This window comes from Neofelis nebulosa, chromosome 8 (genome assembly GCF_028018385.1).
Source record: "Neofelis nebulosa isolate mNeoNeb1 chromosome 8, mNeoNeb1.pri, whole genome shotgun sequence".
In the NCBI taxonomy this organism is placed as follows: Eukaryota; Metazoa; Chordata; class Mammalia; order Carnivora; family Felidae; genus Neofelis; species Neofelis nebulosa.
The window spans coordinates 88,754,498-88,781,116 of record NC_080789.1 but is presented as its reverse complement, the minus strand read 5'-3'; the positions used below and the strand labels follow the sequence as shown (position 1 = coordinate 88,781,116).

The window sequence follows — 26,619 nt, the reverse complement described above, 5'->3', positions numbered from 1 at the left end:
CAGCAAGAAATTCTTACCACAATAAATTCTTCATGACAAACATAATTTTCAACATAGTATTTACAGTTTATGGCTAAAATCTCAGAATGGATACCAGTATGTCTCCCGAGCAGAAAGGCAATCATTCAGCATCTTGGGTAGGTCATATTGTGGAAAGGTGGTAAATCTTATCTATTTAAAGATTTGATTTAAGAGGCTTTTTAAAATTTTGTAAATCTGAAGAAAGAAAGAATGTTGTCTCAAAGAGCATATGGGGTGATATGTGCTGATGACAGTGGAAAGCTCAAAAGTTAGTATATTCATTTTGAGAAAGCAGATAGATTAACTGTAGGTCTCCAGAATTATCTCTTCAGAAGAACTGATGATCAGCCTGCACTCAATAAATTTAAACATTGTATATGGCCATAGACAGTATATAGGAATAGTATATAAAACTCTTTTAGCAATGTGTCCGAATTTTTTCAGTCTTCTGTTTCCCTTCTGTGTTCTAGAATTTTCTGATAATGTGACTGTATTGTAAATTACCACAAACAAAGCCACTTTCTGCCAAGTGTGCACGTATGCTTGAGTGCTAACCACAAACAGGAGCCCTGGAAATAAACAGTGTGTCCCATCATCAGGGACTAAGGAAAATCAGTGAGGGCATCCAAAGGAAGTTCAAACATGCAGCCTCTCCTTTCTTCAGCACTCTCTTTTTGTTCCTGGCTCCTGGGAATCTATGTTTGCCAGTCACTTGAGCACTTAGGCCATCGCCTTAAGAAACATGGTACTCAGTAGGAGGTTATAAGAACATGAAGGGGATGTTGTTTGACTATAAGGACCAGGCAAAGGCACACTTTTTGGACTGATTAGTATGACTGAGAGCCTACAAACTTTTGAGAACCATTTGTTAGACTAACATATTGTGTTAGAAGGCAGAATTCATTTAATAATTATGTTTTTGGAGTTCTTACAGCATGCTGAGTGCTAAGATTATAAAAATTAATAAAAATCATCCTTGCCCTCAAATTCACAATCTGGAAAGGAATTTATTCACAAACAATTAGCAGTAGTGCAATATGATAATAGATGTTGGGAAAGAGTGCTACAGAGGCTTTGAGGCTGAAGTGATTAATTTGGTGTCAGTTTGGGAATGAGGCTAAAATGTTTTATGTTTGGATGTTGGATCTTGATCATTAAAAACAGTGTATCAGAGAAATGAAGTGGTAGGCAGAAGTAATACCATAAGCAAAGGCATGGGGTTGTGGTAGCATATGGAGGAGGTAATCTAGCACAGTTGAGGAGGAAGCACATTAGTGAGATGTGTGGAAATGTAACTGGGGGAAAAGGAGTTAAGGATTAAGTTTTAAGATACCTAAAGCCATCCCAAGAAGTTGAATCTTGTTCTATGACTTCAGAAAACCATCAAAGAAAATAACAGAGCAGCATATTAGTATCTCTGTATTGGGGAAGAAACAAGTTTGTGGTAGGAAAAAACTGGGGGAAAAAACCCTACAGCCATTCTCCTGTGAAATAATGAGATGGACTAAGGCAGGGATTAAGGAATTCTAAAGGAAGAAGTAGTTGAGGGACTCCTCAGTAGAAATTTTCAGTTGCAGTGATTAGTTTGATGTAGGAGGTGAGAAAGTAAAAAATCCATTAGAAAAAGCCAAGGTGTCCAGTTCAGGTAAGTAATTTTGTCATTAAGCCAAGGTGTCCAGTTCAGGTAAGTAATTTTGTCATTAGCCAAAATAAAAAATAAAGGAGGGGAAGAAGAGTCTAGAAGATGGAGGTGAATTATTTTCTTTGGGAAGGTAATGATTGTGGGGTATCTGAGTGAAGCTATCCAGAGAACAGATAAATAAATACACAGGCTGAGTCCAGAGAATTGGTCAGTGTTGGAGCTCCAAATTAGCAGGTTCTCACTGTAATGCAAGGTGAGAGCTGGAAGGGAAGGGCATAGATAGAAGAAGAAAAAAAACAGTACAAAGGGTCAGTAGTTAAGGAGGGAAGAAGACCCAGCAAAGGAGGCATGGAGTTCCTTCTCAGAGGGACTGGAGAAAGCCAGGGCAGGAGAAAGAGGCTGTGAAACTGGGCTAAGAAGACAAAACCAGGAATGTTATCATTAGATATTTTCATGAGGATATTGAATGGACTTGATAGAGGATTTTGCTTTATTTCGTTTATTTATTTGAGAGCAAGAGAGCATGCTCATGCAAGCTCAAGCAGGGGAGGGGTAGAGAAAGAGGGGGAGAGAGAATCCCAGGCAGACTCCGTGCTGTCAGTGCAGAGCCCCACTCGAGATTCGATCTCATGAACCATGAGATCGTGACCTGAGCCGACATCAAGAGTCAGACTCTTAACCAACTGAGCCACCCAGGCCCCCTGAGGATTTTATTGTATCAGATACATCAGTAGAAGATTAAGTATCTTTAAAAAGGATGTTAAGAGAGAGTAGAGCTCTCTTTCCAAGGGTTTAACAGATTCGAATTTCAAAGGAATAAATAGCATCTTAGATGGGGTCAAAGAACAATTTTGTCAGGAAGGGAAATGCTAATAATGTTCTTAGGTTAAGAGGAGGGAAAGGGGGAGAAAAAAGAGTGAATAAGAAAAACATGAATGAATAGAAGTATGCTGTTTGTGTTTGAAGAAAGAGTAAGTAATTAGGCATCTTTTTGCTGAGCATGGTTAAATTTGCTGTGGGAGTAGAAAAATAGATATAAAATTGATTCTCATTGCCAAGAAGCTCACAAAATCCACACGTGAGAGTAGAGTACATTTGCACAGGAAGATTTTATGAATGGCATTTTGATTATTACAAGTCATATTGAAAGTCCATGGCATCTGGTAGTTTGCAATTAAGGCACAGTTAGGGATAGTGTACTGATGTTAGACGTGAGTCACTTAGCTAGAGTGAAACTAGTCCTCGCTCTGCTCTCATATCTCCCAGTGAGCCACCAGGGTTTGCTGAACCTATGATAATCATATTTTATTGCCTCCTGATATCCTGAATATAATAAAATCACTGAAACCAATTTTTTAAATTAACATGATGAACCCTGTAGATAATGCTGCTATAAACACAGGCTATCTATAATAGCCAAATTATGGAAACAACCCAAGGGTCCATCAACTGATTAATGGATAAGGATGAGAAGGAATATTACTCAGCTATAAAAAATAATGAAATCTTGCCATTTGCAATGACATAGATGGAGCTAAAGAGTATAATGCTAAGTGAAATAAGTCAGAGAAAGACCAATACCATATGATTTCACTTATATGTAGAATTTAAGAAACAAAACAAACAGGCTAAGGGTAAAAAAAGGCAAACCAAAAAACAGACTCTTAACTACAGAGAACAAACTGATGGTTACCAGAGGGGAGATGGAGGGGGATGGATAAAATAGGTGAATGGGGATTAAAGAGTGCACTTGTTGTGATGAACACTGGCTGTTGTATGAAAGTGTTGAATCACTGTATTGTACACTTAAAACTAATACTGTATGTTAACTGGAATTTAAATGAAAACTTAAAAAAAATAAAGTGATTAACTCAGACTTGCAGACACATTATAAAATTTTATATTCATTACCACCTACTTATCTACTAATTCCTTATACATTTGTTAGAGTTTTATGCTGTTATTAGTTACTTCCAACCATAAGAAAAAGAAAATTTTATTCAGATTACTGGTAGCCCATAATTTGAAATGCTTGTTATGTTATCTCTTATAATAAGGCCAGAGAAAAGAACGCTTCAGGGCTAATGAATTCATAACTCAAGAACATTGTAACAGACCTCGTTTTTTGTTTTTTTTTTTATTCTTTCCACTTTGCTACTGTCTACACTATTGGCTTCATCCTAAAGCTGATTCCACTTGTTATCCAAAGATGGCTGTTGGCAGCAACATTGCTTCCTTCTAGAGGGTGAAGATTTTTTTTTCCTAGAAGCACTGAGCAAAGTTCCCCTCGAGTCTCATTGAATCACAGTGCTTAGGACCTACCTACCCATCTTTGACCAAATTCCTGGCCTTAGAGATGGAATCACCATGATTAGTGTAGAGAGTCAATGACAACATCCATTGTGTATAGTTTGAAGAGAGTTAAGAACTGGGGCATGTCATTGGACATAGGCCTTGATATCAAACTGTTACAGTAGTCCCAAGGGCAACAATCAAGTCTGCTGACTGATCAACAGTCACAAGACCTGCTTGATGGGCATCTGAAAACCTGTTTAATCTTTTGGGCACATGTAGAGTGTGGTTAATGACAGAGATACAACAGTAAGTTTAAATTACTGTTAGAAATATTGAAACCAGCAGGAAGATAATTTGAGGCTATATATAGTTAGATCTCACTCTATATTAATTTCAGTCTTTAGTTTGCCATCAGAATCAGCATGTGAAAACATTCATTGCTTCTGTGTTTGTTTTAATCATGCTTTGCTTATTTTTTTTTCCTATGGGATATTTTAATTAAGTTCTTGAATTATATTTCCACTGACATCTTCTTTTAAGATGAAATAAAACTAAAAGAGACTGAAATGATGGCTAAAGAGGAATTCACTGCCAGCTTCTCCCTAGATCCTTCCTCTTGATCCCCAGGGGAAAAAAAATAACCACTTTTTAATCAACACTTTTATTAATCTTGTAAGATCATAAGATCATAATCTTAGAAGATAATTTCTGAAGTCAGTTTATCTTCTTTGCATAGACCTTTGTCTTAATGAATCTGTGCTGAATCTCAACAAATTGTTGGCCATTTGTATTCCTTCAATATGCTATTATTACTATACTAACAGCATATGGAAGCATTGACCAAACTAACAATTATGTCCACAAGGAAGAAAAATCTATGACATAAATGTTGACTGACGCATCATTATGACCAAATGACTTCTTTTCTTGCCTGATTTCCTCTTCACTCAGCAACACATTGTTGCTAAACATGAGGAGTAGGGTATCATTTTGAAATGCTTCTCATACAGAACCTCTATAATCTGGCTCAACATCTGCCTATTAAATATCTTGGTGAGTTACTGGGGTCTATTGACCCAAAGATAATCATATTTATTATCTGAGTGTCTCATAACGTTATGAATATAATAAGATTATAACCGAAACCAGTTTCATAAACTGAAGTAATTAACCCAGACTTGTAGACAGATGCATTATAAAATTTTATTTTCATTACCACCTAAAAGGAAAATGAAGACAGATGCTTTCCTATTAGCAACAGAAGTCTCGACAAGAACCACCAGTTTTTCCTTCCAGGAGCAAATATTACATGAGATCTGGCTCAAGTATGAGAAATAAGGACAAAGAATAAATGGCATTTTTCTTGATGGAGAAACCGTGGGATCATCCCTAAAAATTCATTCTGGGAAGAGTCTAATTTGATTTTCAAAAACAAAACAAAACAAAAAAACTTAAAGGAAGGGCATATAATAATATGAATTCTTGGGTTGCCTGGGTGGCTCAGTCGGTTAAGCGTCTGACTTCAACTCAGGTCATGATCTCACAGTTTGTGAGTTCCAGCCCCGCGTTGGGCTCTGTGCTGGTAGCTCAGAGCCTGGAGCCTGCTTCGGATTCTGTGTCTCCCCCTCTCTCTGCGCCTCCCATGTTCATGCTGTATCTCTCTGTGTCCCTCAATAATAAATAAATGTTAATTTAAAAAAAATAATATGAATTCTTAGGGTATAGTGATGATGTTAATAAGTTCTTGATAAGGAGAGCCTAAATTGATGAAGATTAATTGCAGGAAGAGTTTATGGAACTAGTAGTATGTAACAAATTGACGAAGATATTTTATATCATCAAAGGTAAGTGACCATACATAGGAATAGTTACCCCCAGATACTGGTAGGCACTTTTGTGCTGTGATTAGTAGTGTAGGTCCAGACTGCCTGGGTTGAAATTCCTTCCTCTTCTGTCACTTACTATCTGTGTAATGTTGGACAAGTTACTTGTGCGCTAGTTTCAAACTTTGAAAGTCATTCCCTTTATAATTTGTAGAGCTCTGAGTTGCCTTCTGGGAAATCCAGAAGTGATATTACTCAATAATGTGATATTTTTAAGATTTTAACATTTTAAATATTCTCTGCATGCCAAATGGTTCACAGGTAAGCTTACCTCTTCTCTTAAAATCAGTTAGCAAGAAGCAGACCCTCAAGTACTCTGAGAGACAAGGGAGCTTCCAGTTCCCTACACTTTACTGGGGGAATGGGAAGCTGGGGAGCCTTGCAATCCAAGTTTCAAAGTGGAAACTTGGGTGGTGGAGCTATGGGAGTTCTAAGGGCTAAAGATTTTGAGGGAAGTGTCAAGAAACTGAACCTTTCTATGTTTGAGTGATAAGTATCTTTGCAACCAGTCCCTCTCCCTTCTCATGCTTCTCTTCTCTGGAGAGTTGATTTTTATTTTAATCCTATGTTGAGGAGAGGTATGGGTGATAATGGTGACTCAGCTCAGGGTAGCCATTTTCAGAGTTGGCCAGAGGTAGGTGTTTTGAGACCTGCATTTTAAGAAACAACTTACTTCCCTTCTGGTAACCAGAGGTAGTGTGATTCATCACAGGATTCCTTCAGTTTCCTCTTTAGTCCTCCAATCGCTTTTAGTCCCCTGAACATCTTCCACTAGACTGCAGGCTTCTTGATGGCAGCTGCCAAATTTGTCTATCTCCATAGCCCTAGGATGTAGACAGTACAAAGTACCCAGTACATGTTCAGTTAATAACTGTTGAATAAATGAGGCAGAGATGGATGTTTCCCAGTGCCTCTGTATTTCCTTTTTGAATCACACCATTGATAAAATGTGTTTTGTCTTAAAATATTGAAATATAGTTGAAATAGGGTACATTTGCACTGTAGAACAAAAAAAAAATGCTATCATACCTATTATTAAGTGGTTGTATAAGTTTGTGTGAGCTTGCCTAGGAATTTCATCACTGTTGATAGTGTTATTTCTCTAGAAAAATTCTATGTTCCAAAAAAAATGGTTTTAAAAGCATTTTGAAATTTGATCTATTTACAAGTTTGGAAAACTTGTTACATAATTTATGGTATCTTTGACTAGTTGTAGAAAATAGAATTTACTGTGTTTTAACAGTACATTTATGAAGTATTGGATGTTGTATTAAAACAGCTTAGGCCTGTTAAGAGTATCCACTCACCCCTATGTTTAAATTTGGAGGGCTACTACCAGGATATATCAAAAAAAAAAAAAAAGAACAATTTCTTAGTTGCTTAGACCCAATGTGGATTTTATACCCTGCAAGTGGACTCTCCACCTTTTATTTTATGAGGGCAAGAGTACTTGAAGAGATTCTCGAAAGAAGGAACTGAGAGAATATTGTGGACAGAGTAAAAGAAGACTACTACAGGAGTAAATAAATTATATTTTTTTCATGTCTCAGTCTTGGACGAATTTACAGGTGCAACTGATTCTCCTTAATGTTACTTTCACTCTTCCCTCCCTGGCCATTCATACTGTAAGTATCTAGTTGGACAAAATCATTGCTGTGGCAGCCTTGGTCAAGTCTGTCTTCTCTCCACACCTTAATCTTCCTTAAGCACTGTGCGCTGTTCGATTACATCATTTTTCTTCTCAGACATCTTTCATCAGTCAATTACCAACTGATAGAATTAGAAAACTTTGTCCTTCATTCTTGGTCATCTGAAATCAGGCTTCATATTTCCTTTTCAACCTTATTTTCTGCTAATAAAAAGCAGAAACCTTCCATGCCTGAGAGACTAGCCTACAAATGGCATCCTGTATTTGTTTTTCTCATACAAACACCCGACCCTGTATGTTGACTCCATGATTCTTCAAGCTTTACTGCTCTGTTTCTCACCTGCTCTGTGCCTGCTCTTCCACTTCGCCAGAATCTTCGGTCTAGTTGCTCAGTCGTCTTTCTTTTCCATCTGGCAGACCCCTCCCGTTTTCACTTTGTTGCCTTTTCGTGTAAAATTTCATGCTGAGTAACACTGAAAAGTACACAAACAACATATTGGAGCTGAGGTCTCTAACCTCAGCTGGACCTTCAGGATTGCCTGAGAATCTAGCCAGCTATTTCCTACTCCTTTTCCAAACATTCTTTATTCTCCTCTATACTTCTAACCTCCACATTGCCTACATCGCTCTCTCTACGAGGGACTCATGACTAATCTTCAGAGTTAAATAAAAGCCAAAGTATAGGAACTCCAACCTCTCGGCTGCAAATCTAGCCTTTTTTTCTCACTGTTACCGTAGAAAATGTTAGTCACCCTCTACTTCCTTCTCTTGGACCTTGATCTCTTTATCATCTCTGTGTTTTTACTGCAGTTTAAACCCCTCACACTAGTGAGATTCCCCTGGTTCAATATTTATGCTAGCCAGCTCTTTAGAGCCTGTTTTCCCTCTGGATATGGACATATCTCTATCTTCCATTTTACAGTAGTTTTCAGGAAAGAGTTTTCTACATTATTTCCATTTTCATATCTTTTCTTTGCTTCATTTATTGCGGTGTGACTTACAACCTCAGCATGTCACTAAAATTGTTCTCTCCAGAGTTACCAGTGACCTTCCAAATACTAAACTAATGGATATTTTTTTAGAATTTATTAATCTTTCACATTCACTGGCCATACCTCTCCTCTTGACAAAAGCATTTATTTTATCCATTTGGCCCCACGCTCTTAATTTTCAGTTGTCCTTTCTCATTTTCCTTTGCCAGTTTCTCTTCTCCCTGACCTTTTCAAACTGGTATTGATCATGGCCCTGCCTTAAGTCTACCTTTCTTTCTCCTTATACACTGCCATGTAGGGTGTTACTGAAATGACCATGTCTGTGTCATTGATACCCAGGTGCATATTTTCAGTTCAGATATCTCTCTTGATGTGCAACTTGAATCATCATGTGAATATCACATATTTACTGAAGGATGAGTATCTTAGCATCCACATCAAAACCCATTCCTTCTCTTGTGATTCCTAATTTAAGGGAAGGTTCTTAGCTACCCATGTGTACAAGTCAGAAGCCTGAAAGTGAGCCTGACTCTTTCTTCCACACGTACTGATGATGTCACTACCCTGCAGGGGCTTCTCATTACTCTTAGTAGTTAATCAAAGCTCTTACATTTGGCTCATGTTCCTGTCATGATGTATTCCCTCAAACCTCTCCAGACACATCCTTTTCTTCTTCTTCTGGTTTTAAATTTAAGTATAATTGACATGTAACATTATATTAGTTGCAGGTGTCCAACATAGTGATTCGATATACATGTATATTACAAAATGATCACCACGATAAGTCGAGTTAACATCCATCACTATGCATCATTACAGATTTTTTTTCTTGTGATGAAAACTTTCAAGATCTACTCTCTTAGCAACTCTTAAATATATATTACAGTATTATTAACCGTAGTCACTATGCTGTACACAGACAAATTCTTTTCAACCTGAAGCATTCTTACTTCACCTGAGTGTTATCACTGAAAGGTCATTCTTTCTCTTCCTCCAGTCCTTTTAACTCCTTTCCCCCCTCTAAAAAATACTCATACATTTACCTGAATCCTCTGCTTGTTCATTTCATACATGTACCAGATTATGGAAAAATATGTAGAATCACTTTTTTTTTAAATTTTTTAATGTTTATTTTTGAGAGAGACAGAGCATGAATGGGAGAGGGGCAGAGAGAGAGGGAGACACAGAATCAGAAGCAGGCTCCAGGCTCCCAGCTGTCAGCACAGAACCTGACACGGTGCTCAGACTCATGGACCGTGAGATCATGACCTGAGCTGAAGTCGGACACTCAACCGACTTAGCCAACCCAGGTGCCCCCAAGATCACTTTCTTTGATCACTACTATTCATTCTCCTTGGCAATTTCACGATTTTCTGCTTATTAGTTATTCCAGAATCAGTTTGTGAAATACAATTTTTACTTATGTCTCCAGTATTTCAGTCTAACAATTCTCAATATTTTTATTTAAATTAAAATGAGAATATGAAATTGTGCTAGAAGGTTAAATGTTTTAGGATGGCTTCCAGAAAATTCAGTTATCTGTCTTGAGGAAATACCTTGGACGCTGTAATTTGTCTGTCTTTGTATTCTTTAAGACACAGAACTGGAGAGAGGAAATTTAATTCTCTGGAGGTTTGGAATATGCTACTTACAACTTCACTCATTTTTAAAATCATCGAATGTCTAAAAAGTGTAAGATCCTAAACTAGGGTCTGGGGTTAAACTGGCAAAGGAAAACTAGCACTGCCTTTGTGCTAACACTGGCAGCCTGAAAGAGGAAGACAAACCTTTATCAAGATCACACATCAAAAGTCGAATTGGAAACTGTCACAAGTGTTTATGACAGAGATGTCCTAAAAACACATGTGAGAATTGGTCAGAGATGCAAGGTTTCTCTGAAGTTACAGCTTCCAAGGCTTTTCATTTGTTTGTTTTGTTTTTGATGCTCCCAGCATGAGGTCCAGGCACTCATGTGGTGAGCCCTTTGGGTGCTACTGTACCAGTCCAAGGTAAGATCTCCTGGTTGGACAGCAGCTGGAGCAAATCAGCAGCATAGATAAGTGCCCGTTGCCCATGAGGTTGGAAAGAGTCTACTGATAGATAACACAGGGCAGATAAAACAGATGCCAATGAAGACTGACACAACCAGTCGTGTCAGAATGCATACTTGGATGGTTTTGTTTTGGTTTGTTTTGGTTTTAGTTTTTATGGATATTTGAATCACAATGGAAAATTACATGGGGGAAAATGTTTAATTGTATATGCAAATGGGTCATCTTTAAAGTGTTTACCTTATGAAAATGGGAATAGGCGACAGAACTGAAGTGTTTATAGTGTAAAAGAATTAGTAACGATGTAATTACAGTTTCTCTTTGACAATGATCCTGAAACATATAACACAATTTAAAATTTTGTATTACTTTCTACCAATAATCTTATGTAAGTTATTCTTCTTTTAGTGTTTGTTTTTTTCTTGTGAAAAAAGAAACTGAACTATGCTGGTTACTGAGGGAGCAGCTCTCATTCAAAAAGATCTTCAATCAGAGTTCTTTAAAAAGGCAGAATACTGCCATCTGTTGTTCACTGAAATTGTTTCTAGGCTAAGCAAACAGAAACCTCAAGAGTTCAAGTTTAATAGCAGTTCTTAAAATTTAACAAATAAAAGACCATCAAAATTCATCAGCTTTTATGAGTTCATACTTGAGAGAGTCTTAAATTTTCTATATTTATAAACTCATGCGCAATCAGAAAACCCAGTTTCTTTCACCAACAGAAATAATAATGCTTTTTATTTGTATAACAGTTGGCACTTCACAGGGTACTTACCCACCTTCATTTGTGGGAGCAGTCACATGACTGGTTCTGTACCTGAGTTCATCATAGAGCCACCAGCCGCCTCATCTTTTCTAATTAGAAGAAACTGAGAGAAGCAGCCCGATATGGGTGCTTAATAAATATGGTTTATTTCCTAAATGATAAAACAGTGTTCTGTGTTAATTGTTGTTTTGGAGGCTGTTTAGTGACTTTGCTAGTGTCTGGAAGACAGAAAACAGGGACCGCATGAACAACTTTCGGCTTATCTGCAGATAGATTATAGGGAGGTATGTAAGGACACAAGATGGTGTACTACATCTCATTTGGGGTCACGGAATGTTCCTTGAACATCTAAAGAGAAGGAAGTTAAGAACTCTGATAATTGCTGCATTTTGCTGCATCTCACCTCTCACATGCGGCCGGCCCACAGAGATGTTGGAACAGTGTGATAAAGGGCCCTATATGTTTTCCTCCTACTGTACATACATATTATCTTAAGGAGAAAATCCAAATGTAAACTTCTAGTCCCTGCCAGAAAATTAAAATAAGCAAACATCTGCTTCCTTAGGATGGCATGTAGCCAAAGTTCAGCCTACAATGAGTTACTGCAAAATTTTCACATGATTTCATTTTTAAAAAATTTCCCAACCAACTTCAAGTCTAAAATTATAAATGGGTCCTATGAAAGTATAAACACATATGCAATTTTACTGGCTTTGAGGTCAGAACCAGTAATACACCAAAGACCATTTATCAATCCAGCTCACCTTCTAAGTGAATTTAGGGCCTTAAAGACCAAGATACTACTCCCTGGTACCACAGACAGCCTTCCAGAGAAAGATTTGGAGGCTTGGGGGTGGCAAACTGTGCTTTAAAGATGCAGGGGACTGCTCCCAAAAACCCATCAGGCATCTTTTCCCAGCATTGAGGACCAAAGTTGGGTAAGAAAAGTCCCAGTGACTCTTTCCTTTTATGTGTCATCTCTTACACTGTTTATTCCTCTCTTATCCCAGCTTGCTCTTCACCCTGAGAATATTCTTCCCATGCTATGTTTGCCTCCCAGGGTGCCTCCCAGGATGACTAAATAGAAAGGAAGAAAAAAAAAACTTTCCAACAATGGAGTTAAGAGGCCTGCTCTGAGAATTCCTTTCACATACTGTGTTATAAATTATACCAGTGCAATCAGCCATATTAACTGAAACCAGGACTTTTGTACAATTACTTTCTGAGAGCCTAAAATCTCAGAACGATTTTCAGTATATAGGAATAGGGAATACGATCTTTAGATTTACCTAGAACAAGAAGTGAAAGTATTCAGGTTTTCATTTTTGTTATTTTGTTTTTGTTGATAAAGAAATATATCTATGTTGCCTTCATTTATGAAGAAACTGCTGGCCCAGTATGTGTTGAAGACAAACATACATGTAGTACTTTACCACAATGTTTTAGTGCAATAATGGTGGGGATATTATAATATTTATCAAACATGTACAGTGGGCCAAGCAACTCTGCTGAGGTCTTTATGAGCATGATTTCATTTAATCATCAACAATACTATATAGTATCATATAATAATATTATTATTATTATCCCCTGTTTTGGATACAGGCAGTCTAGCTGTAGATCCTCTGTACCAATTCATAAAGGCCCATGTACCGATTCCTAAAATAAAAATTTGGGGCGCCTGGGTGCCTCAGTCCGTTAAGTGGCCAACTTTGGCTCAGGACATGATCTCGCGGTCCGTGAGTTCGAGCCCTGTGTCAGGCTCTGTGCTGACAGCTTGGAGCCTGGAGCCTGCTTCTGTTTCTGTGTCTCCCTCTCTCTCTGCCCCTCCCCCATTCACACTCTGTCTCTCTCTGCCTTTCAAAAAATGAATAAATGTTATTTTTTTTTAATTTGATATAGATGAATGAGTAAAACTTCCTCTTTTATCTCAGTACTTTATCATTTTGCTTTCCAACTTCTCACATATGCAAACTTCCAAATCACATACATGATGAAAATAGGCACCTGTTCCTTTTTGCCACCCCCATGTGCTAATTCATAAACCAAACTTTACTTTCTACCCCTTGTTTCAGGAGTGGTAATGAACTAGCCATGACATAACTATTAATAATAGTTCCTTTCACTGGAAGGCTTTCAAGTGAAAGGTGTTGTATTTAAAATGTGGGACTCTTAACAGGTATAATCAGGATCGTAGTTGGTCTGTTCATTTTAAAAACTTTAAAGCAGAGAATTATAAAAATTTGACCTACATTTTCGATACCTCTAGTGATATATTTTAACTTAATACATCTAAATATGCAGGCTTTTACACATCTTTTGATGAGGAGCCAAGACTATTTGCTGTAAGCATGTGTCCACTGTATCGATTAGAGTTGCAAGTTGTCTTTCTTACATGTACCACACTTGTATACACTGCCAGTTTCTGTTTATTTCACAGTGGAAATGACTTAGGTGCTTATCAAAGCATTCTGAGTTCAAAATTTTCCAGGTATGTTGTCACTTTCTTTTTGAACCCTTACAGTTGTACCTCCCCTACTTAATTTAACAGAAATCAATATTAGGGCCTCACTTTCATGAAATGTATTTATGAAGTCTTTAAAGTTGTTCAACTTAGTTTTCAAAGGAACTCTTCCAGTTTTGACTCATGTATCACTGGTTTATGGATATTTTATTAGCATAGGTAATTTACAGTGACCGAATACAACTGGCCTCAACAGATGTGGGACCAAAGGAAACCGACATTTGGCAAATGTACAACTCCATTCTTGGGAGAAGCATGTGGAAATTCCAGAGAATAGCCTATTTGCTTGTGAGCACTCAGTGGACACTGGGGATTTTAACACAGAAAGGAAACAGCACCAGTGACTCAATAATAAGTTATAAGGTAGAGCTTAGGTAAGTTTAGCAATCAGTGAAACAAAGAATTGTCTGTCTACGTAATATCTTTTAAATTGTTTTAAAATTTTTTTAAATGCTTTCCGATGCCAAGAAATAAGTTTTAAAATAATTTCCTTCTTTCTTCTTTGATGTATGTTTATGTGTATATGTGAAATCTTTAGATATATAGAATTGGAAGGGACCTTGGGAAAATCCAACCCAGTTCTCTGATTTCACAAGGGGGGAGCCTGTCTGGCCCCCAATGGATACAGTATTGCCTAGAGACAGCCTGTGTGGTTGGTTTTGGAAACCATCATAAATTAAACTATTAAACAAAAAAGAGCATCTAATTTGAGGCATATAGCATCTCAACAAGGTTACTTAGATAACTGTCTTCAATTCTGGTTCTTTAGCATATGTAACCTGTCTTTGAGTTTCATGTAGAGTTATGAAGAGAGGCATTTATGCTGCTCCTAATTCTGTTTTTTTTTTCAGTTAGAATAAATTAATCTCCAAAGCAAATGACTCATCAGATGATTCACTAATTCACTGAGTCAGAAGACTTGAGAGTTATTACATCTTCCACCTTGAAGTAGGGATGTATGCAACCTATTTGATTAAATTATCAGTTTAATGTTTGCTTCAAAATGTGTAGGAAGAAAAGCTATAACTTAGCTATATTGGTGCTGCCTCCAAAAGAATTCATCAAGTATTAGATGAGTTACCGTCACCCGACTTTTGAAATCAGATAACCTCCCTGATCATTTTGAACAAGTAGTTTGCTGTTGACCTGAAGTTTCCCAGTCCTTTTCTGATTTTTATCTTGGGCATCTTCTCATTCTTTAAGTGAAATAGTGTTTGTTGGCTTTTTTTTTAAATTTACCTTGTTCCTGTAGCTATTTTCTAAAACTTCTTAGCAATTATTTCTTTTAGGAATTCCCCATTTCTAAATAATATGTTGACAGAACCCCAAACACAGTGCCACAGTAAATAATCTGACATGTTACTTAAAGATATATAATTTTATTTTACATGCTATTAGTAATTTGATCACGTGGATTTATCTAGAATTTTTAAAAATTTGCAACTTAGGGTAATTTAGAAACTTGAGTGCCCTTCCTAAAGTGGTCGTTTTTTTTTTTCTGATCCCTACACATATTGAAAGCTTTCCCTTTTCTCGTACTAATAGTGTAATTTCAAAGTTTCAGCACAGCAATAGTAAGAGTGAAAACAAATTTCCTATAATTGAATTGATTGATACCTGCTTAGTCTAGGAGTTATGTTTAATGGTGTTTATAAGTATATTTGTTATTGTTTCTTTAACTTTTCTATAACTCCAGATTTTCCCCCGCCTTTGGTGTTCAATAAGTAAAGTAACTTGGAAGCAACTAGATTATATTGTATAGCAAGACCATTTGTATATTCACAGCCTGGAGATGGTGAGATAGACTGGATGGAGATAAGGAGGGAAAGGATGATATTTTATTTTATTATTATTTTTTTTAATTTTTTTTTCAACGTTTTTTTATTTATTTTTGGGACAGAGAGAGACATAGCATGAACGGGGGAGGGGCAGAGAGAGAGGGAGACACAGAATCGGAAACAGGCTCCAGGCTCCGAGCCATCAGCCCAGGGCCTGACGCGGGGCTCGAACTCACGGACCGCGAGATCGTGACCTGGCTGAAGTCGGACGCTTAACCGACTGCGCCACCCAGGCGCCCCAGGATGATATTTTAAAAACTGGACACTTGAATCAGCTATTTTTGCTTTAACATATAAATATATATATTTAACATATATATTTGTTATGTTATATGTTAGCATTTTATTTTAACATATATATTTAAAATATATAAAACCACACTTTACTGTTTATCAGACTTAAATTCCCAAGTTTCTATTTAAAGGTAATAATCCAAATTTGGTTGTCATTTAAACGGTGTGTAGGGAATTGTACTTGCACCTTCTTAAATGTTAAGTGTAAATATTTCTGTTATAAGGAGAGCTTGCTAAGTAGAATGTTTTATATTGTTTGATCCTGTTTTTTTTTTTTAAGGAAAAGATTTGTTTGATTATCTCCACCATAAAACAACTCAACCGTGGTTTTATGCTCTAGTGTATATAGTTCATTACTGCACTGAAAGATGATTTCATGCTGTTAGCTTAAGACTTTCCTTTAAAGTAGCTTTTATATAAACTTAACCTTTAGTATTTATTATCACTAAGGTTTCACCAGTGAAATGGAATATTTCTGAGTATGCCTAGAAATTTAGTTACGTTATTTTTAAAGTTGGATAGGGTGTGGCAGTATCCTCTTTGTGACTCACTCTTGTTTCATATTTTGTATCTTCTGATGAAAAAACTCTACCATTGACCAAAGCTTCTCTCTCCTAAAATTCCTTGTTACTTACTCCTTGGACTCGCCTGTGTCTTTATAATTTGCCTGCTGCTTATTGAAATAGCGACCTGTCTGCCTTTCAGTGAGTCACATGTGGTAGTCTTGGAGATTTTGTGGCAAACAAATCTGATTGTTGGTTTTAGATTTTATGCCTCATTGAAGCCTTTAGCTATTTGAGCCAAAAAGTGGTGATAACGTCTGTGTGTGATGCAACTTTTGACTTTTATACAATTCTATTCTTGAATCAGAAAACCAGTAGAGCAAAGACCTGGTTTCATTCCAGTATTAAGTATATTTCATTAAAGTATACTTTTTTCCACAGTAAAAATGTTCACTTTGCTTTCATAGCTAATTCCAGTATGGATAATTTACTACTTACTGGCATGAATATTGCTTTGTTTTTGCTTGAAGACCTTTGCTTTTACAAAAGCTATGCCATAAATAGCATTGAAATACATATTGTGCTTATTTTCTAAATTCTTACGTAACACTAACAATGACAGGAGAATGAGTTTTCAGTACTGTTTCTATTTTAAAATTACTTTAAAAATGTTTAAGATTTGTTTTTTTCTGAGTACATAAATGCATTAAAAAGAAAATATGTTATAATCATAAAATTAGAGAATTATAAAAAAAGGCTTGTTCTGTCACCAGTAATTCATTAAAAATTATAGTTCTAATTATCAATGAACATGCTCTACTTTTTCTTCAGGTTTGTAAATTTTGTATGGTGAGAGCATTTTGAGAAAACCTCTTTAATTATTAATTATTAGCACATAAACTGTTAATTTCATTGTCAGAAAGTCTGAAAATTTTATGTCCTAAAAACAATTTGACTTAAATTTTCACTTTTTAAGGGGAACAATACAGTGACTTGTTATTTTAAGTTTATTAGAGAAACATGGATAGGAATTAATATTAGTTTTTCAGAAGGTCACACTGCGTGAGTTTTTTAGAAGCATCATAATTAGAGATGCACTTGAAAAAAATGTGTTTCCAAAGGAAAATGTTAACTTAGTTCAGTGGCATTTCTCATGAACAGTTTTAAAGTTGGCAATGTAGGTACATATGTGAAGTATGCATAATTATGTATCCTAAAGATATTAACATTAAACTTAAATTTGTACATTGGTTCATAACAGATATTTAGTCTTCCAAACAGAGAAAAGCATGACACAGTGATTAAATAAAGCATTAGATAATTACAGATATATTTAGGAACATAAGGTAAAAAAAATCAACATGTATTCTGGTGAACTGGGTTAGCACTTAAGCTGTAGAATCAGAGTACCTTTATTTGCAGCCTGATGTTTCCATGTTTCAGCTATCTGACTATGATTTTGGCAAGTTATCTTAATAAAAATGGAGTTAATAAATGAAGTAACTACTTTGTAGACTTGTGCTGAATAAGTATCAGCTGCCACTATGATCATTATGGTTACTATTATTCCAAGGTAAAAGACATAACTATTCTATGCTGTATCTTTACAGAAAAATTTAGCCTTTACTTACAGTTGTTACAAGGCTACATGTCTTCCTGTATGATGGGTGTTTTCATCATTTTTATATTTTTCTGATCATAAAAAATAATGCATATTCACTTTTTTGAGAACCTACCTTTCTCCACCAGTGAACAATATGAGTGTTTTTTCAAGTAATCATTTATAGATCTACCCAAATCTTAAAAAAAAAAAAAACTATATACCAGTGTATAATATAGTCAGAATACAACTTTGTATCATTTTCCCTGTAGATACCCATTTATGACTGCATTCTCTGGTTGTTATAAGAGTACTATTGTACTTTTTGTGTCTTTGTCCTCATGTTTTTACGTATTTGCAGTTTTTCTTTATATGTCTGTCAACATTGTTTTACTGGATAATAGGATATATGCACTTAAATGACACATTGATAGACTCAGCAAAATGCCCTTCCACAAATACTGGGTTATTTTGACTCACTGCTTATTTCCCCAAACTATTACTAATACTTGGTGCTATCAATCCTTTATTATTTTGCCACGTTGATGAGTAAAAGTTTTCATTACATTAATTTGCATTTTAAATTTTTTTTTCAACGTTTTTTATTTATTTTTGGGACAGAGAGAGACAGAGCATGAACGGGGGAGGGGCAGAGAGAGAGGGAGACACAGAATCGGAAACAGGCTCCAGGCTCCGAGCCATCAGCCCAGAGCCTGACGCGGGGCTCGAACTCACGGACCGCGAGATCGTGACCTGGCTGAAGTCGGACGCTTAACCGACTGCGCCACCCAGGCACCCCAATTTGCATTTTAAATATGAGGGACACAAGGAGCTTTTTATGTATTTGATTGTTTACATTTTGTTTGAATTGTCTATTCAGTCCCTTTATCCAAATTTGTCTTTTATTGATTTTTTTTATTTTTTTTATTTTTTATTTTTTTTAAATTTTTTTTTCAACGTTTTTTATTTATTTTTTTTGAGACAGAGAGAGACAGAGCATGAACGGGGGAGGGGCAGAGAGAGAGGGAGACACAGAATCGGAAACAGGCTCCAGGCTCTGAGCCATCAGCCCAGAGCCCGACGCGGGGCTCGAACTCACGGACCGCGAGATCGTGACCTGGCTGAAGTCGGACGCTTAACCGACTGCGCCACCCAGGTGCCCCTATTGATTTTTTTTAGAAGCTCTTCATTTGGATACGTTTTTTCTTCTCTGTGGGGCAAATATTTTCTCAGTCTTCTTTACCTTTGCTTATGGTGTATTTTCTTACATAGAAGCTTGTGTCTTTATTCCTACCTGTCATATATTTCATTGACAGGTTATGAAGTTGTATAATTTTTTCTAACATTCCAAGATTATAACTTACTCCCCAGTATTTGCTTTTAATAAATTGCTTGTAATTTTATATGCTTAAATTTTTCATCTCTCTGGAGTTTATTTTTGAGTCTGTTGTAGATGATTAAACTTTTCTTCCAAATATATAGCCAAACTTGTAACATCCTCTTATTGAAAAACTCTAGAATTATCATTATTATTTTTACCATTATCCGTATTGAGCACTTAGAATTGCCAGCACAATATTGAGTGCTTTACATGTATTGCCCCATTTAATTCTTACAATTACCTTCTGAAGTTGGTGCTATTACTGTATCCACTTTACGGATGTAGAAATCACAGGATGGAATCTTAGTGACTTAACAGAGATCATGCAGCTAGATAGTGGTAAGGTTACGAGTCACGATTTGGATGTAAGTAGCCTAGTTCCAGAATCTGTTATGCAGTTATGTGGGTTTCCTGTGCCTCATATTGTGGCACTGTTCCAATATTAACGGTCTTTGATGCATTGCCTTTAAGCTTCACCTACTCTCTTGGCCTTGACTTTGCCCATCCTCTCCTTTACTCTCATGCCTTCCTGCCTGCATTTGGGCCTGGCCAGCAGGTCCGGGACCATTCCTGTCCTCCGTTTTTTGTGCTCTTCCTTTCTTCAGCAAATACAGAGTAATGACTCTCAGTGTTAGAGGCACTTTGCAAAATATGACAGATGTGCAGCAGAATACCAGAACTAAAATGACTATTCTTACCAACCACAAGAAGAGGGACAATGTGTGAATTTGACCACAAATGGAGTTGCTTTTTGTGCTTGTCTTTAACATTTAATTAAATAACTACCACATACCAGGCTAAACTATCACATTAAGATATTACTGAATTAAAAGTTACAGTACATTGGGGCACCTGGGTGGCTCAGTTGATTAAGCATCGGAGTCTTGATCTCAGCTCAGGTCTTGATCTTGGGATTATGAGGTCAAGCCCTGTGTTGGGCTCTGAGCTGGCATGAAACCTACTTTAAAAAAAGGAGGAAGAGAAAAAAGTTTACAGTATATTAATGTTACTTTCAGAATGAAATTTCTAAATAAAGTGCAGTTAAATGTTGAGGTCTTCATAAGGAGTGGCTGATAGGAAGTTTTTGTTTGTTTGTTTGTTTGTTTTTTTCCCCCAGTTCTCTGAAACTTCTTGCCTTTGAAAAACTAGTTATCTTTTGTATTTCTTCAAATATGTCTCACCCCTCCCCAAGTTCTAACATTAAAAAACATGCATGAACACAAAAATGGCAAAAGACATGGCACATTTGGGTAAATTTGAAACAGAAATGTGACTTGAATGTACTTTACTGCAACCTGAAAGAGTCAATCAGCCCATTTCTGAGAAAAAAGCCCAATTTTGTGCCTTCAGCCTCAGCTCTCCTCTCACTTGACTGTTCCTTTGGTGTCTCAGTCTTCAGGAACCAGTATTACTGTGGATATTGCCGTGATGGGTGAAGCTCATGGTCTCATTACCGACCTCCTGGCAGACCCTTCTCTGCCCCCCAACGTGTGCACATCCTTGAGGGCCGTGAGCAACCTGCTCAGCACCCAGCTCACCTTCCAGGCTATTCACAAGCCCCGCGTGAATCCTGTTATTTCCTTCAGTGAAAACTACACCTGTTCTGATTCTGAAGAAAGCTCTGAAAAAGACAAGCTGGCTATTCCCAAGGTAAGTATTAAGGACACGTTCCTGGAAAGGTTAAATTTTTTTTTTGTTTCGTTTTCTGGGTCTGTTTGTTGTCACCCCACACCCATATGGAAGATTTATGTCAGTGACTCAGTGAAGACGTGTTGATCATGATGATCAAAGTTAATAAAAATTTAAACATAAAGACTTGTGTCCTTAAACCTAATAGCTTTCTACAAGTGAAAGCTTTACTTTGTTATGTTACCTTTTTTTTATTATTATTATTTTGACTTTGAAGAAGATTTTACTCCTCTATGCTAGGCTCTGTTCTGTGGGCTAAAGATGTAGCAGTGAGGGGTGGGGGCAGGAAAAAGTCCCTGCTCCTAGTGTTTAAAATCTGGTGTCTTCTGAAACCCAAGGATGCTCTGCACATGATTTCTTTGTGTGATACCCTTCAGAGTACGCTCCTGGTTTTCCCAAACCCAAGAAGTTTTGAACTCAGAACAGTTTTGATTGATTCTGGATTATTTAAGGTAAAAGATGGCCTTAGTTATTTGTAGAATTCTTTCCTTTTACATGTAAGATCGGAGTTTTATAAACATAAGCTGTAGGAAATCGGATCCTATAGCCAGTTTAGACCTTGCATGAGAATGGGTCATATTAAAGACTAAAAAAAAAAAAAGTTTTAAGTCATCTCTGGCACATCCTGCAGTTGTCTGTTTGGTAAACAGGCGTCTGTCCTCTTTAGCTAGTGGTCAGTCAGTAACACCCTTGCTTTAGCTATTTTGAGTCTCTTGACTCAGGAATGTGTTTTTCACACAGCTTTCTCAATTAGGTATTTACATAATTTTTTGAACATCTACTTCTCTGCAAAAAGTATGGCTAAGCATGATAAGACAGTAAAGGAATGAAGAGAGATTAACTGATTCCTTTCAGTCTCAAAAGAGACATGAAGTTAGGCATCAATCCTGATATGTAAAATGCTTGACCTCTTCTCTTACTATTGAATTACCTTCTAAGATGAATATTCAGAACTTTAGGAAATATAGAAAGCTAGTATCAGAGTTATTCTTTTTTTTAATGTTTATTTTTGAGAGAGGGACAGTGCAAGTGGGGGAGAGGCAGAGAGACAGGGGGAGAACACAGCATCTGAGGGAGGCTCCAGGCTCTGAGCTGTCAGCACAGAGCCCGATGCAGGGCTTGAACTCACAAACTGCAAGATCATGACCTGAGCCGAAGTTGGATGCTCAACTTGACTGAGCCACCCAGGAGCCCCTGTCATCGTTTAGATGAAGACCCCAAAATGTTAATTTTGTAATATTCATTCTTTTATTGAATTCCTGACCACCTAGATTCCAGATAGGTAATATTCAGCCAATAGATTTTAATAAATTTGCTTCCAATTTAAAACCCATTTCCTCCCATTATATTACATAGAAGTCAGTGATCAAAAATATGCTTGATAATAAAATCAACACTCCTTCTTCCTAGCGTCTGAGAAGGAGTTTGCCTCCTGGTTTGTTGAGACGTGTTTCATCAACTTGGACAACCACCACTTCAGCCACAGGCCTACCCACTTTGGAGCCTGCCCCAGTCCGGAGGGACCGTAGTGCCAGCATCAAACTGCATGAAGCATCTTCATCAAGGTTAGGCAATGCTCCTGTTGGTTTCATGTCTCTAGAGAAGTTATTTGCCAAAAGGAATGACAAATTGCAGAGGAAAGGTGGCCCAACTAATTACAGTTGCCTGGAGGCCAGTGTCAAAAATGAAGACGGTATATGGTTTAAATGCAGAGCAGTACTATAGGGATTAATATTAGATAGTTAGGCTTGAGTTGTGTTGTGTGACCTTAAATGTAAATGGGAACAGGGAGTTGAGTTAATGCCTGCCAGTATGACAGGAAGGGAAGAGTTGAACCCAGAGCAAAGGCAGGCTAGATTTTACAGAGACTGAGATATTGAGATTCTTAAATCAAAGGCATACAACCTGATATTTGCAAATTGTTGTTAGATTTCCCCCAGCCCACCAGACCGGTTATCCTAGTATGATATGAAAGGCAAAAGTAGATCGTCATCCTGAGGGTATCTGGATATGTTCAAACATTTGGTGATTTCAGGTTTATTTAGACAAAGGACAAATTGGTGGCTAGCAGAGACAGGACATGGGGGGTGACGCGGGCCAAATAGGGAAAGGGGGTCAAAAGGTACAAACTTTGAGTTTTAAATAATTGTGATAGGGATATAATATACAGCATGGTGACTATAGTTAGTAATACCATATCACACATTTGAAAGTAGCTAAAAGAGTAAATCTTAAAAATCCTCCTCTCAAGAAAAAAAAAAATTTTTAACTGTGTGGTGATGGATGCTAACAAGACTTATTATGGTGATTATTTCACAATATATACAAATATCAAATCATTATACACCTGAAACTAATATGTTGACAATATCTCATTTGAGAAACAGAATAGACTTTATGTAGTATGTTAGTTAAAATTTTACAAAGTGATTTAAAAGCCAGAATTACCAAAGCTAAAGAAAGATAGTGGTAAGATCTAGAAAGAATTTTGAAGAAAACTTCATCGTGAAAGAGGTGCTTTTAGAGGGAGCTATTGTGTTTGTCCTTTTCTAGTTAGAATAAAAATAGCATACTTTGTATGAATTCAGTCATTTTGAGAACATTTCCCATACGATTTCAGGTTTTCGAAACATTTGCATCAGTTTTATTAATGATGAAATGACTAAAAAATAACCACATCTTTGTTGAACTCCATGAAGGTAATATTAGAAGTAATTTTCTCCTGATCTGGGCCTTGAATATCAATAAAGCACTATTTTGAGATTGGCAGAGAAATGGAAACCTTTCGAATTAGAAGTTTAATGGCTAACTTTTCTTTCTTTGTCATTTAAAAATATGTTTAATTGGTTTCTCCCATATTAACATGGACAGTCTAATGAACCTATAGAATCCAAAGCAAACTCAAATGATTCTTTCACGTATCAGTGTAATTCTCCATTTTATTACCTGGACTTCTGTAAAACTTTAAATGCCACCACAGGAGAAGATTACCCAATCTGATTCATGAACATTTCCTAAAGTTTTAAATTACAGGCCTTTGGTGATATATTCCTCTGAAAATATTGACTATTGTCAGTGTCTCCAACAGCAAATATTGATAAGTGATACTGGATCATAGTTAAATATTTGTTCCTTAAGAAAATGAATTTTGGGCGTGCCTGGGTGGCTCAGTTGGTTAAGCGTCTGACTTTGGCTTGGGTCATAATCTCACAGTTTTTGAGCTCAAGCCCCATGTTGGGCTGTATGCTGACAGCTCAGAGCTTGGAACCTGCTTTGGATTGTGTGTCTCCCTCTCTCGGCCCCACCCCTGTTTGTGCTCTATCTCTCTCTATCAAACATGAATAAACATTAAAAAAAAATTTGTAAAGAAAGAAAATGAATTTTGTTTTCAGTGTATATCTTTAGGGAAGCTATTTTACCGACCAATTTTGCCAGGATTTCTGTCATAGAATAGCTAATGCCCCATGATTTTCTTTCCATACAGTGACTTTGCCAGAAATCCATTTGTGCATTTTTGAATGATTCCTTTATTTCTGTAATTGTTTGTTACTTCTTGTCACATTTCATTTCTTTTATTTCTTTTCTTCTTAGTTAAGTGAGATTAAGGACTGTAACTGAAATTATCATGAAGAGGGTTTCAAGAACTTTTATGAGCTAAACTCCCAGGGATCCTGTCATCCTGCTTAATGAAATAAATACTCATAATCAAATATTTTCAACATAATTTAGGAAGAGTGTAAAATCTCATTCATTTTCTTTGTCCAAGAAAAAAAAATACTTAAAGCTGACTTGCCAGAATATACTTTCCCCCCTAATTTTACTATTCCTTAATTTCACTATACTATTGAAAATCCTGATATAAAATCTGAAAACAGTACAAATTTTCACCACAATGAATAAATGAAATTCATTCTGAAGAGAATTTAAGGGAATAACCATATATTAGTGGCAATAGTACCACCATTAACTACAACTAGTTTTGGTGGACTCCTTTGTCATGGGTGAAAACAGTGAAAAGATACCCAGAGTTCATCTTCAGCCCTGAATATAAACCAAAATTAAAAATTCACTTAGAAGACCTATTGATGAAACTACAGATCGATTTCAAAACTGATTTGAGTGTTAGCCTTTGTGGTTTCTTCCCTTTCAGCCTTTTTGTTTCTTCCTTTCCTATGTGCCTATTGAAGACTCTGAGGACTGTAGTGATCAGAAGAACAGAGGTGAGAAGTGGAAATTAGGAGCAACCCTCAGCTTACCTTACGTCCCCTTCAGTATTTAGCTAGGTGATTCACTCCTGGGTAGTTTTACCTACAGCTGGGTAGAAAGGACGCTGGACTGAGGATCAGAAAGACCTTGGCCCTACCACTCAGAGATGCGTGTCCTGAAGAACAGTCCTTGTCTGAGCCTCAGCATCCTCTGCAAAGAATCCTTCAGAGAAGGGGGAACTGTGGCGCAATTGTGAGATAAATTAGGTAGAAGAATACCAGATGCTTCAAAAAAAAAAAAAAGGCTTGAGATAAGTCACAGAAGTCTGAAATAAATCACACCCTAGTGACTGACTGAACTGACCCCTCCTTCAGTATATTAGGCAGAAAGGAAACTTGGTTTAAAAACAAACAACAACAACAAAAACTTAGGATCTGGTAAGACTTTTTGAACCTTGGATGGCATTGTTATGGGTAGAACTAAGATTATAAAATTTACTTTTGTGGAAGGGGGTTGAGATCTTCCACAGCAGACATGTACAAACTTTTCCTGTTGTCAGCTTGAGGTGACCAAGTGAAGGTTTCCCCAAGCTACTTTCCTCTTCCAAACCCAAATTATTATGTACATATTTATGTGATTGAAACAGCAATCATGAAGGTGTGAGGGTCAGTCCAAAGCTGGAAGCTATTGTGAGGCTCACAGAAGGCAATATATTTGAAAGTGCCAGTAAATTATAAGGCACATATATACATACACATATACGTATATCTACATATACATAAACATATAGCTTTATTGTTTTATTGATATCTGTTTTAATAAATGCTATATTAAGGACTGTATAGCTAGAATTTTAATTTATCTTCAAGTTCATTTATTAACTTAATTATTAAAGGTACTCTATTATACTTTATAAAACTTTGCAAAATTAACATATTTTCCATGTTTTCATTAAAAAAAAAGTAGACAGCTTTTGAGCTAGCTTTCATAATAGAAAACTTTTTGTGATAATAACAAATATACAAATATAATAAAATGCAGTTAATGTTAAGGTCTTTTTTTAAAAAAGTCTACATAGAAAAGTAATAACCATTCATTATGTTATGTACTAAGAAATTAAAACTCCTAGGCCAATATACATAGCATAAAAATTCTTCATAGTAATCTTATTGGTCATTCAATCCAGCAAAAGAAGTTAAAGAACAGCGCTGTAAAGAAATAGTGTAGTTATCTATCTCAGATTCTAAGTTTTCTTTGATTTCATTGTTTCAGAATTTTAGGCACTC

The 26,619-nt window shown here is 36.5% G+C and overlaps 1 protein-coding gene across 3 annotated transcripts in view; it reads left to right on the top strand.

Annotated features, from left to right (window-relative positions):
* Positions 1–26,619, top strand: part of PDE3A (phosphodiesterase 3A) — a 325,528-nt gene that overhangs the window by 234,882 nt on the left and 64,027 nt on the right. For all 3 annotated transcript variants that reach the window (XM_058743490.1, XM_058743489.1, XM_058743491.1), the window contains 2 exons: positions 20,831–21,088; positions 22,538–22,692. In XM_058743490.1, the coding sequence (XP_058599473.1) occupies positions 20,831–21,088; positions 22,538–22,692 (413 nt within the window). The remainder of the gene's footprint in view (positions 1–20,830; positions 21,089–22,537; positions 22,693–26,619) is intronic.